Genomic DNA, 13,783 nt, shown 5'->3' on the forward strand with positions numbered 1-13,783 from the left:
GGTCTGCTTCCTCCCCTGGAAAAAGATGGGGCTGGCCTAGAGGAGGTCCATGGTTCCTTCCAGCTCTAGGTTCACCATCTTAAGATCCTACTCACCTCGTAACCCCAAGCAAGTCAAAGCCACTTAGCTCATTCTCAGTTTCCCCAGATATAACCACACTGCTGGGCTAGATTCCCTTGCTGGAGATGTGTGTGTGGGAACCTCCCTGAGAGCTATAAAGCACTATCTCACTGTAAATGATTAGCATTATTTCAAAGCAGGGAAGGACAGTCTGATATAAGCAACATGAGAGGAGGAGGCAGAGGAAGAAAGAACAGTGTTGGAGTGGGAAGCTGGGGGACATACACGGGGGTGGGCCTGAGTTTGCCACCCAACAAGCAGTGAGGCCTTAAGCCAGTCACATATCTGGTCCTCAGTTTCCTCCTCTGTAAAATGTGGGGTCAGCTCTCACCTTCTCTCTTTCCAATAACAAAGGGCAGACAGGACCCCCAGGGACAGAGCCAACAGCACCTTGGTGGGCTCCTCAATGGGCACCGAGTTACCTGCTGCAGTACAGCCTGCATGATCTCTACTCTGAACCATCAAGAAACAGCTCAATTGTGTTCAATAAATTCGGTTTTTAAAAGTCCTAGTGGAATGATTGATGAATTCAGAGTCAGCCACTCTGGGTTCCAACTCCACCTCTGTCAAAGGGCTTCCCTGGGCCTCAGTTTCCTCATATGTGAAATATGGGGGGCTGGCCTGGATGGCTTCCGAGGTACCTTCTACATCTCGGGTCCTACCTGCATTGTTAGCACACATTTTGGTGGATGACATGAAATAGTTAGACATGCCCAGGGCTGGGAAGTCCAGAGCCCCAGACGTCAGCTGTTCAAACTCACAGTGTGGTGACCTCCTTAGGACCTGGTTTCCCCATCGATAAAATACAGTGCATTTTGAATTTCCATTCCAAACATGTGCCATCTTTTATGTGAAGTTCTATCTGGTCCTCTCAGTTGATGGTGCCCTTCCTTGAGCCATCTGAAAATTCACTCCTTTTTTATTCTGCACATGCTTAAAAACCTCTGTAATGTCTTCCCCAAGTACAAGCAAGTTCTCTGAGAGCAGGAACCGTTTGGCTTTTGTCTTTGTACCCAAATCATCTAATACAGTGCCTGCTACATAACAGGTGCTTAATAAATGCAAGAGCATATATTAATCACTTAACACAGTGCCTGGAATAAATGATTGGCTGATTGCGTCTTCAAGAACCCTTTTATTCTATATGGAGATTCATTATGGTGTCAAAGTCGAATAAAAATGGTTCTACTCGTCTGGATATAAAGATCCCTGTGGGCAGAAGCAAATATTGACTTAAGTTTTATAATGTGATTTTACTTATGTTTTAATGAATTTTTATTTATTTTGTGAAGTATTTCCCAATTATATTTTAACCTCCGTCTGTTTTACTTGAGAGTGTCAGGCAAAGGCATCTTGTTCCACACCCCTGATGATGACAGATCAATGAACATCTTTTTATGTATCACTTTTTAAAATTCAGTCTACAAAAGGGCACAATGGAAAACACTCTAGTCATGCCAAGTCCCAGGTCCCAGACTCACTAAGATGTGTGAAATCTGGGCAGACGATGTTTAACTCCTCCATATCCGAGTCTCCTTGCTGTAAAATTGGGATAAGGCTGGCATTCCCCGTCTCACAGGTTTGTTTCTGCCAAAGCACTTTGTACCAAGAGAATGGGTACAAAACCCTAAAAGGCATTCTACAGAACAACAAGACACAAACCCAGTCATGAATTTTCACAACATTAAGAAGCTAAGACTCCAGCAGCATCTTTCATTCCCTCTGCTGATACACAGAGTACTTTCAACAATTGTGGCCCGACCCCGGCAATACGGTGAAGCCAGCCCCATGGGCACAATTTAGTTTTGTTTTCAGTCTTCAGTTTTCACTCCACAGATTTCCTAAAACTACATCTGATGAACCAATAGGTCCGATATTAGCCTCCAAGAAGACAAAACATAAACAGCTAAGTTCGAAGACGAGAATATTGCGTTAGTCGCTGCTTATCCAGTGTTCCTGTTATATGACAACTTGTAAATGAACCACTGACAGAACTTTAAAAAGAAAAGGGGAAAAAAAAGTGCCGAAATAATCTAAGTGAAACTCAGTGAAAATCTTGAAAATAATTATAGTTAAACCACAAGGATGCAGGTGCATACTTGAGCTGAAGTTCAAGGCAGTTAGTTCAAATCGGCAAAAATGACAAAATCCCTTTCGTTTATTCAAAAACCAAAAGAGAAATTTCCCTTTTATCCTTTCACAATTTTTGCCCTGGGTATTCCCACATCTAACATACTTCAATTACAAACAAACAAAAAATACAAACCCATAAAGAAATTCACCATATAGTAACAAGACAACAATTTTTTTCATGTCTACACAAGCACAGATTTTTAACAAACTCTTTCTACATCAAAACATAGTATAAGAATAAAAGAGGTAAGAGGAAAAGAAATATTTTTTCCATCAACACAAATATAAGGAATTTGTGATTTTTTTCTTCTGATAGTTAAGATTTTAAAGCTGCTGGATAATATTATTACATGTTAGCATAATGAGAAATAATGGCAAAACATTTAAAAGGCTACAGTAGGAAGCATATTCCACTGCTAATTAGGCATAATAGAGTACAGCTTAAAATTTAGAAATTTCAGGAAGTAAAGGCCTCTAAGTAAGAAATGATTGAGTCTTGACATTTTATGCTAGAAGGAACTGTAAGAGTTTGGTTTTCCCATTTTACAGGTGAGGAAACTGAGGCCTCAAAATAGTTTTAAAATTATTACATTTAAGTTTTAGGAAGAGAGATTTAAAATTTTGAAGTTAGAGATAAAATGCTAAGAACTTTTTTCTTTAATCCTGTGTCTCTCCAATTCCAAAGCACTCATGATGAAACACACTCCCCATCTCCTAAGAGAGGGAAGGACACAGAATGAAAAATGAGACATATTCTTCTGAATGTGGTCAACATGGAAATGGGTTTTGACTGACTATACATGTTTTCAACAAGTTTCATTTTCCTTTTGTTCTTAATTTGGGGTTGGGGTGGAATGGCAATAAGGAAAATTTGTTCTGCCTAAAACAAACTCTAATTTAATAAATAAATCCTGTGCATCTATAAATGTCTGAGATAGCTCATTCCTCACATGCAAAACTATTAAACACACTTCCAAACAATTTCTAATGTAGTTTTCTTTTCAATTTTACATTTAAAAATCTAGTCCAAAAAATAGAGCCAACAAAACTATATTATTCTCTTAAAAATATCATTAAATGGTTTAAAAAAAAAGAGAGGGAGAAAAAAATAAAACAGGATCTGTTTTCTTTCCTAGTATCTGTATTCTATATACATAGTGGTTAAGAGATGGGGGAAGAAGAGGGAGAGATGAAACTTGGCCCCAAAGGAGGAGGACCTAAGAGGTTCAACTTTGGTTGGATGAAATTACACACATACACACACACACACACACACACACACACACACACACATATTTAATCTCTAGGGGATGTGGAGCAAAAGAGGTAGCTTGGTGTATTTTATTTAACTAAACGTATCATGTAGAAAGGGAAGGAAAGGCCAATGACAGGGATTTCTTCAAGGTAAAAGTTTCACATGAAGGGGAAACCTCACTTTTCTCTGAAGGAATATTATTAAAATAAGCATGAATATCAAATCTAAGAAATTTCCAAAGACAACTGCATTGATATAGGTTTTAACTTTAAAAAAAAAATGGAAGAAAACACAGTCACTCCTGGCTAGATAAAACTAGAGAAACTTAGTATATTATAAATAACAAATATAATCCAGTTATGATATAATCAGTTCTAAACAGAATTCAAGGTCACCTAATAGTTATGAACCCACACAGCTACTTAACCCTCAGGAGGGCATTCTGGCAGGGTGATCACTAAACAGGTGTCAGAACAATGATAATGTCTCTCATGATAATACAGCACAGACTTCAAGTTTTCAGAGCTGATAATGCCAGGTGAACCCTGTACATCCTACCTGCCCAATGGTACAGCTAAAGAACAAATCTATAGGATTGCCCATGTTCTTCCAGACCACAAACCATCCCAGGCCAGATTCCCAACGTGTACAGGCCTGCAGAATTTGGACACAAGCCACCAGTCAAACTGCCCCTGGTTAAGAAGCTTCAGGAGCCTCCCTGCTGAAAACAGGAACCATTTCTGATTCTCATTTGAGGTTGTTAGCTCAAGATATGACACTACTAGGGATAAGAAGATAATTTGCTGAAAAGAATTCAATTTGGTTCAATCAAAAAACATTTTCCTTATGGTTAACTACTGAGAGTGTGTGTGTGTGTGTATACACATAAATTTAATTATACTTATTAATTTTATATTTATGCTGAGTATATGTACTTGCTGTCTCCCCCATGAGAATGTACTATCATTGCAAGGAGAAATTATTTTCATTTACTGTGTTTCTATCTCCAGTGCCTAACAATCCACAGCACATCACAGGAGCTTGTTGATTGACTGAGGTGGACTGTGGCAGGCAATGGGAATACAAAAATAAAAGCCAATCAACATTTATTAAGAACCTACTATATACTAAACCGCACTGTGCTAAGCTCTCCACTTACAAAGGCCAACAAAGAGATCAGTCTAATAGACTTAAACAAGCCACAGTTTCTAGGGATGTGAGTTTTGGGCTGAGCAAGGTAGTTCTTTCCCTAAAGGAGCTTAAAGTCAAGAAGTGAAAAGCCTAGCAGAGTTGATGGCGGAGCCAGTCCCTGAAGTCCTACCTGAAGGTCCAAGGTACTCTATTTATTCTAGAGCCTCTATGATAACAAAGTGCCAATGTGTTCCATGGAGACAGAAAAATGAAAAATAAAATCAGTGGCGGGAAAAATTACTTGCTAAGGTAAATGAAAGAATAAAGCCCACTTGGCAATTCTCTGCTCAGAATTCATTCCAGCACAGGTAAGAAGGAAGTCAAAGCAGGGTAGGTGTGAACCTGTACTGGTTTCTTTTAGATATAAAGAAATCAAGAATCTAAATTGCTTTGTGAGCTTGGAAAAATAATCATACTTATGGTCACAGCAAGTATGTGATGGGAAGGCTTATAAGCATATCATTATTACTTTCGTTCTGTGTTTTCACCTGAATTCTGTTCTCTTACTCTAAATGGGGAAGGAAGAGAAGTAAATATTTTAAAATTTGGCTATTCGTACTTTAATACTAACAATAAAATAGCTAGCATTTATATTATTACATATATTAAGGTTTACAAGTGCTTTGCAAATCTCATTTTATCCTTACAATAAACATGGTGGATGTTGTTATTATCCCCATTTTACAGATAAGGAAACTCTGATAGAGGTTAAGCCACTTGCCCCGATCACAGAATTAGTAAGTGACTAGGCTGGTCTTCCTGATTTCCAGGTTAAGCATGTATTCATTCACTGTACCACCTACCTGAATATACTTCAACATAAAATACTGATGAATACAGGTTGCTGTTATGGATTGACTACACAGAGAGGGACTGAATTCTGAAAAATTACTTTGTATATTTTCTTACTGAACTTCATGATGTTTTATGGAAAGGGTAATTAATGAAGAAAAGGAGTTCCTTTTGGACAGAAACTTTCATTTTGGGAACCTGGCAAAGTGCCTTCGACCCAGCAGTGGCTTAAGAAAGGTTTACTGAATTCAACATTCACATTAATGATGGAGCATCTGAGATAATCCAATCAGATTAGATTGTGTGGACCATAAGGCTTTAGTATCGGAAGGTTAAAATAATGATGTTGAATGCAGGCACTCACTCAAGTGCCATCAAGTGTTTGTAGTGCTGACTATGGGACAATACTTCTAATCAGTCCCCTTAACTCCCCAGAGCCAAACAAAACTAAATGACCTGTCAGTCCTGAATGTCAACTGAGCATCTGATATAACTTCCCAAGAAAATTTCACAAAGTTACAAAAGGCCTAGGGCAGGAGATTATCTTCCTTCCCATTCCTTCAAAGTAAAAAACAGCACCCCCACAAGAAAAGGCTTTTGTTTCTCCAAAATCACCATTTCTAATGGCGACATCTAAAAAAATTTTTAACTTTACAACTGTCTACGTTACAATAAGCATTCCAATTAAAATCTTAATAAAATTTACCCCCTGAAAAGATAGGAAACATCCCATTTATAATCGGTGATTGTGAAGATCTAAAGTAATTCTCGTCTGGGCTCAGAATAAGCTGAACAGAGGCGGGAGGACGAACAGGGCAGTCTGGCTCAGGACTAGGAAGCATGCGGGATTTGGAATCAAAAGGTCTCTGGGCTCTAATTCTGCCTGTCCCCCTTCACATCTGGGTGCTTTGTGCCGTCCCAGGGCTTGGCTTCCTCCTCTATGAGGCGAGGGGGTTAAAGGAGGGGATGAAGGGCCTTCTCTCTTTAGAAGTACAGGACAGATCTTCAGCGCCGGGCATTAAGCGCTTACTAAGTGGATTGCTGATTGAATGACTGCCTGGCTTCCGCCTAATACACAACACAAAATACATGTGGGTCCCCCTTCCTCTGCGATCCAGCTGTCTGGCCCGGTGCCGCCGGGTCAGGAGAACCCCACGGCCCTCCCACCGGTGCCGATTTCGGTTATGGGGGCAGAGCCTGGTTCCGGACAATTAAGTGGTGGGCTGCTCTCTGTGCATCTGGGGGATGGGGCCGGCGCTGCCCCGGGGCACCCATCGGGGATCAAGGGGCACGGAGGCAGCGCCCGCGGGCACCGGGCGCGATGCCAAGCCCAGCAGGTACAAAGGGGGCTTCCGCTCGCTAGGGGCTGGCACGCACCCCAGCCCTGACGCAGGGGGGGGCACAAGGTGCAGAGGGGCGCGCGCGGGCCGGGGGAGCCCACCTCCGGGGGGACGCGGGCCACCCCAATGTTACCGAGTCAAGGGGGTCTCAGCGGGGCTTCCTCGGCTTCGCCAGCGCGGCGGACGCGGTCGGGCCTCGCACCTGGCGGCGGGAGGACGCCCCCGCCGCGAAGGGCGAGACGCCGCCGGCTTCGGCCTGGGCAGCGGGAAGGAGGCGCGGGCCGGGCGCTCGGCATCCGCCACCCGGGGCGGCCCAGTGACGAGGCCGCGTCGGGCCCCCTCCCACTTTACCTTGGGCTTCCCTTTAAGGCCGGACATGGGCGGGGGTGGGGGGGCGAGTCGCACGGCAATGACAGGTCGGAGCCCGGGACCCGCGTGCACGCCGGCATCCACGCCCCGCGCCCCGCGCCCCACAAGGCGGGCCTGGGAGCCGCTTCCCGCGCGAACTTTGCAGGTAGTAGAGGCTGGTGGGCGGGGCGCTGCCGCCCCGCCCCCGGCGCGCGCGCGCTCACGCTGCCCCCCCCGCCCTCGCTCCCCGCACGCCCGCAGCCCCCTCGCAGTGACCTTCTCTTCCCCGCCCCTCCCCCGCAGTTCCCAGTCCCCGGAAGGGGGGCTCTGGGATCCGCGGTGCCGTACCCCTCTTCGCTCGGGCCCGCGCCGCGTGTGCGCGCGCCGCCTCGCCCCTCCCGCCCGGCCCGGCCCGCGGCGTCTCTCACCTGGCGGGCGGAAGCAGCGCGTCCTGCGGCGCGGGGCGGGGCCACGGGGCGGGGCCTCGGGGCCGGGCGTGCTGGGCCCTCCGCCCCTCGCGGCCCCGCCCCGCCCCCCCCCCCCCCTCCTTCCTGGGGGCGGGGCCCAGCACGCCCGGCTCGGCGGCGGCTCCGGCGGCAGGCCCCGCCCCCTAGGCCTCCATGGCTGTTTGCCCGGCTGCATTGTGGGAGTTTGACCCGGAGCGGCGGGACGCCGGTGACGAGCTGCCTCCTAGGGCGCCATGGGGACCGTGACTGACGGTGAGGGGGCGCCGCTGGGGGTGGGGGGGAGCGGGACCCGAGACTCCTGGAGCGACGCGACCCCCCCCCCCCCTCCCCCCCCGGTAGGGGGGGGGGGGGGGGGGGGGGACTCCGGGACCGGCCGCCAGCGGAAAACCCCGGGCAGGGGGTCCTGACCGTGGGCGCGCGCGGAGGGGCTCGGACCCCGGCCTTTCCCGCTGGCCCCTCGCTACGTGACGGAGGGAGAGGGGAGCGGGGAGCGGGGCCGGCCGGGCCTCCGCGTGGTCTGGAGCGCTTCGTGCGCGCAGCCCATGGCGGGGAGACACGCGGGGATGGCCGAGCCCACGGGCCGCTCCCGGCCCGGAAAACCCGAGCCCCTTTTATCGGCCGCGTTTGTGCGCGATCGAGCGGGCTGTGTTTGGTGTCTCCGGGGCCGGGAAGGGCCGGCCACGAGCGTCTGTGTCCGTGCGTGTAAAAAAGACATGTAATGTAACGCACGCCTTGGAGAGGGGGTGGGGGGGGGCAGTTCTGGTGACCGAGGAGACGGAGGCAGGCGGGGCCACTGGTGTCCCGGCACACGGAGCTCTGTGCTTCTGGAAGGGCCAGGGTGCCCCCTCGGCTTCCAGCCAGCTTAGCGGGGTGCCATCTGTGTCCCGGCTCCAGTGAGATCGCAGCCCGGGTCTGATGGGGTGACGGGCACAGTCTGCCTTGCGTCTTGGCTGCGAAAATGCGGCCGCGATGGGAATAGTTCCTTATCGTTGTCCCGTCTGTTCCGCATTCCCCAGCAGCGCACCCCCACGCTCCAGGGTGTAGCCAAGGGAGAGAAGAGGGGCACTGGCCGGTTTCCTCAGTTGGTGCATTTAGGGTACAGCGTGTTTTTTTCATGCAGTGAAGTCTTTTCCCTTTCTTCTGCCTGTACCCTCAGTCTGATATTCTCTCACTTGGCTCCTCCAGGAGTTTACTCTCTCATCTCTTCACCCTCCCCCCCATCTTTACCGATTTCCCCCTACTGACTGACATGCTCACATCCTTTAAAACAACAAAAATATACCTCACTTGACCTTGCCAGCCATCCCATCAAACTGTCATCCTGTCATCTATGTTTGACTAGAATCATAAATATTTGTTGTTGCTTTCACTTTGCCTGTCATCTCAGTCCCCTCCAATTTAGTGTGGGACCTTGCACTCTTTTGAGATTACAAGTGATTCCTTGCCTGCTAAATCCAGGGAGCTTTCCTTAGTCCTTACCTTACATAGATCTAGAGCCAAAAGGTGCCTTAGAGGCCATCTCTTCTGACTCCCGCATTTTACAGGTGAGGGAGCCAAGAGTTAGACTAGTTGAGTGACTCCTCCACGTTCACCCAAGTGGTCAGTAGCAGAGCCTGGAGTCGAAGCCCAGGGACTTTTACTCCAAATCCAGTGCTCTTTCCAATGCACTTTGTAGGCTAGAGTACTACTACTGACCAAATTTACCTTGTAGACAGTATTGTGGCAACTAGATGGTGGTACAGTGGATAGAACATTGGACTTCAAATGTGACTTTAATGAACTCTTTTTATTTTCAGCAGTAAACTAAAACAAAACATTCACAGCAACCAAAGTACAGCAACCAAAGTACAGCATTTATCACTATAGTGGCCACATAGTTTTAAACAAAAGATATCATTCAATAAGGCCTTAACTCAGTCATCCTTAAGGAGCAAGCCTCCTTAAGGGACACAAAGTACAAAGGTCAAAGTTCTCCACCCCTAGGTCACCTTGTCTTAATCTCTCAGTCAAAAAGTCTTCTTTCTTCTTGATTGGAGATTAGTTTCCAATCATTCTTAACTCAGTCATCTTTAAAAGGAACAAGGTACAGAGTATAGAGTTCTCCCATCCCTAGGCCACAGTAAATCATGATCTTCTCAGTCAGCACTAAGTACCCAAGGAGAGGTCTTTTCATCTTGACTCTAGGCTGGCTCTCAGATTCCATGGTTCCTCTTCCATGGGTCCAGCTCCTGCCTGAATCTACCCAACTGTCACCTGGATTCACAGGTAGGCCGCTCTCAGCTTCTCATCCAGTTCCATATTGAAGCTCACAGTGTCCAGCCCACCTCAAGTCCTTCACAGTTTCTGTTTCTGGGAAGACAAAGCTTAACAGAGCCACAATAACATTCATGCACATTGTTGGCACCGTCAGTTCCCTCTCTGCCTGTGTAATTAACACAGACACCAACAAGGTCTGAGAACTCAACACACATCATCGCTATGGTCCCAGGACCTCTGAAACCCTCCTCCAGGACTAATGTAAACAGACAACAAGTAAATCCTGTTTCAGGGCGTCCGGTAAAGTCCCAGGGCTTCTGTACAAATTATGACAAACAAAAATCAACACAAACAGAAGAGGCAGACAGAGTGCTGGCCTCACAACTGTTCCCCTTCTCAGTTCTCTTTCACAGCTTGGGCTTCTCCTTATATAAGATCATTAGCTCCTCCCTGTTCCACCCCTTTCTGTTGCATCAGCAAGTTCCTCCCACTGTAGGTTTCACAAGTTCTGTTTCTTAAAGACTTGAGGTAATCAAGGGCAAGGCTCAACTGAAACAAGGTGCTAAGTCCTGGTTTGCGTGCCATTACACTCACATAATACCTTTCTGCCTCAGTTTACTCCTATAAATTAGGGTAATAATAGTACCTACCTCCCAGGGTTGCTGTGAGGATCAAATGAGACAATGATTGTAAAATGCTTAGCACAGTGTCTAGCACATAATAAGTGCTAAGTAAATGTTAATATTATTATTTCTCCTACCTGTGTGACTATACCTCAGCTCCATTTTAGAGTCTTCATTCTATTTTCTGCCTGCTAACTGATTGTTCATCAAGGTTCGGTCCTGTGCCTTCTTAGTCTACTCTCAGTAATCACATCTGTTCTCGTGGGCTCAGTTATTGTCTCTATATAAATCACTCCTGAATCTCTGTATCCAGGCCTAATCTCTACAGAGCTCTGCTTTTAACATATCATCCGTTGCCTCCTAGGCATCACTACCTGATTTTAAATGTAGGCCTTCTTCTTGCAGCCTTTCTTGTCTTCAGAACCATTTACACATTTGTCACCTGATTAATTTTTCCAAAATCCCACTTTCATGTTCTTAACTAGCTTTTTACATTGGCTCCCTTGTGCCAAGTAACTGTAACTCTCATTTATAAATCACTTAAAATATTATGGTCATTTCTCACAGTCATGATGGAAAGTATGTAGAGGAATAGATCATGCCCATTTTATTGATTAGGAAACTAAGAATTTAAAATGACTTGCTTTTGATCTCAGCTCATAAGTGTCAGTTGAACACAAATCTTTCTGCCTACAAGTCCAATGCTCTGTCTACTGTTTTCTCACTCTTGTTCTTGGGATTAAAAATACTTCTGCCTGTGTGCTGAAACTATTGTAAAATGTTTGGGGAATAATTTATCAGACAGGGTCTCCAGGAATCCAGCACTGTTTGAGCTCAGCTGGAGCATCATAACTCTGGGGTAAAGAAACCACAGAGGAGATAAGACACCCTTTCCATGCTCCTTATTCTTGGTTCCTCTTTTCCTTCTTTTTAAATTCAGTGGAGCAGAGGGAAGAGAAGGACCAACTGAGGGTCCTAGTGGAATAGAAACTTTAGAGATTTGGGGACAGTAAGTTGAAGTTTATATTGAAAACACTTCACAACCTTTTTTCCTCCCTTTTCTTGACTGTTTGTCCCTCCCCCTGCTTGCAACACTCTCTCTCTCTCTCTCTCTCTCTCTCTCTCTCTCTCTCTCTCTCTCTCTCTCTCTCTTTCTCACTCCCTCAGGCTTCCAGAAACACCCAACATCACCTACAAAGCCTTGATCTTATCTGTGTCCCATTTTTCTTATTTGTAAAATGACTATGATTTTTTCCCATTCTAGGCTAATAATGTATTGCATGAGGCACCCATTTTCCCAGTCAAGTTTTCTTGAAGTTAGACTCAAGGATTATCAATTTAATTCCTTGTCAGTACCTGGAAATTCTCTCCATTTCTTAGGGATTTTAGCAGGAGTAGCGCTGACAGATTTGTTTTTCATCATCAGTCCACCTGAACAAAGAACAATTTTAATTGATCCATTGGGTCATTTTAATATTCATTACTCTTTCTTTTAGATGAAATTATAAGAAAGCGTCTCTTAATTGATGGTGATGGTGCTGGTGATGATCGGAGAATCAACCTGTTAGTGAAGAGTTTCATTAAATGGTGCAATTCTGGATCTCAGGAAGAAGGGTATGTTATTTTGTTGTTGTTTATGTACCATTTTTTCCCATTTGATCGAGTGTGTAATATGTCAAATTTAGTCAACTCTTGATTTTTTTCAGACATTAACTGCCTGTTTTGTCTAACATGAAACAAGGTAGCACTAAGCTCATGTTCAAAGTGCTTCATTTTGGATTGTTGTAAAGAGAAACTTTCTCACAATTAGAACTTTCTCAAAGCGGGATGGGCTACATTCTCTCTCCCTGAGGTCTCCAAGCAAAGGCCTTTGATCTGCTCTGTCAGGTGTGTTGTAGAGGGAATTCATTTTTTTTTTCTGCTTTTTTTTGGAGGGCAGTTGGGGTTAAATGACTTGCCCAAGGTCACAGAATAGTTTTTGTGTTAAGTGTCTGAGGCCAGATTTGAACTCAGGTCCTCCTGACTCCAGGGCCTGTGCTCTATTCACTGTGCCACCTAGCCACCCCTGAGGGAATTCATTTTGTGGAATATGTTGGACTAAGTGACAGCCTCTGAGTTCTCTTCCGACTCTGGAATTCAGTGATTTTATATGATTAATTCTTAGGGAGATAAGTTTATCAAAGGGATATAAAAGACTGAAGTGACTTTTGGGATTATGTTCATATTTTCTCTTTAGTGGTATCATGAATAAGATAATCAAAATTTAGCTACTTGTTCAAACAAATGGAAACTTTAAAAAATTTCTTGTAATGTTTAAATTAGCTTTCTGAATAGCCAAAAAAAATAAGGTGAGATGAATAGCAGCAACAAAGTTAGAGGTTTGACTATTATTTAAGTGTTTGTTTAAAATACATTTTGAAGTTGGTTTGTTTTAAAATTACTTAGTCAGCCCAACTGAAAATCACTACATATAAATCTAGTTTGTTAAATTTAACATAGGGGCGACCAGGTAGCACAGTGAGTAAGAGCACCGGCTCCAGTGTTGGGATGACCTGGGATTGAATCCAGGCTCAGACCCTAGCACCCACCCAGAAACACCTGGCCGTGTAACCTTGAGCAAGTTACTTAACGCCAATTGCTTTAAAAAAAAAAAAAAAAAAAAATATATATATATATATATATATATAACCCTAAACTCAAATTTGTGAATTAAATTAGATAAAAATATGTGTGGAAAAAGAAAAATTTAAGTTAATTTAAATACATTTAAATGAACTCAGAATGAACTCAGAACCTAGTACGTTTTCCTTGGTATGATATATCTTCCAATAAAGTATAATAGTAACATTTCCTTACTGACAGCCATATATTATCTTTAACAGTTTTTCTCTATTTTAAGCATCTTCATTCTCTATTATTTTTAGCTATAGCCAGTACCAGCGCATGCTGAGTACATTGTCTCAATGTGAATTTTCAATGGGAAAAACACTGCTCGTATATGATATGAATCTCAGAGAAATGGAAAACTATGAAAAAATGTACAAAGACATAGGTAAGTCCAGTTAAAGTGATTTCTGTTTGAATCTATAAGTTTGCAGTTTAAGATCTGAGAGAATTTTATCTAGAAATCTTTGATTCAGACATGATTCCCATGTAATATTTCAGAGAAATTGCTTTTTTTTTTTTAAATGGTAACATTTTATTGGCCATTAAAAATTTAGTTAAATGTATTTCAGGTTGATCTAGCAAAAGATTTTT

The 13,783-nt window shown here is 44.5% G+C and overlaps 1 protein-coding gene across 2 annotated transcripts in view; it reads left to right on the forward strand.

Moving 5' to 3' along the window:
* Positions 1–7,744: 7,744 nt before the first annotated feature.
* THOC7 (THO complex subunit 7) overlaps positions 7,745–13,783 on the forward strand; it is a 9,304-nt gene continuing 3,265 nt past the window's right edge. Inside the window, exons 1-3 of one of the 2 annotated variants that reach the window (XM_069084188.1) lie at positions 7,745–7,898; positions 12,022–12,139; positions 13,450–13,577. In XM_069084188.1, coding sequence (XP_068940289.1) covers positions 7,880–7,898; positions 12,022–12,139; positions 13,450–13,577 — 265 coding nt within the window. In that variant the 5' untranslated portion in view covers positions 7,745–7,879. Of the gene's footprint in view, positions 7,899–12,021; positions 12,140–12,275; positions 12,413–13,449; positions 13,578–13,783 lie in introns of those variants that run through there. The other variant, XM_069084189.1, reaches the window with a different exon arrangement.

This window comes from Petaurus breviceps, unplaced genomic scaffold (genome assembly GCF_028583685.1).
Source record: "Petaurus breviceps papuanus isolate PSGF00001 unplaced genomic scaffold, PetGlider_PUasm1.0 174, whole genome shotgun sequence".
Classification (NCBI taxonomy): domain Eukaryota; kingdom Metazoa; phylum Chordata; class Mammalia; order Diprotodontia; family Petauridae; genus Petaurus; species Petaurus breviceps.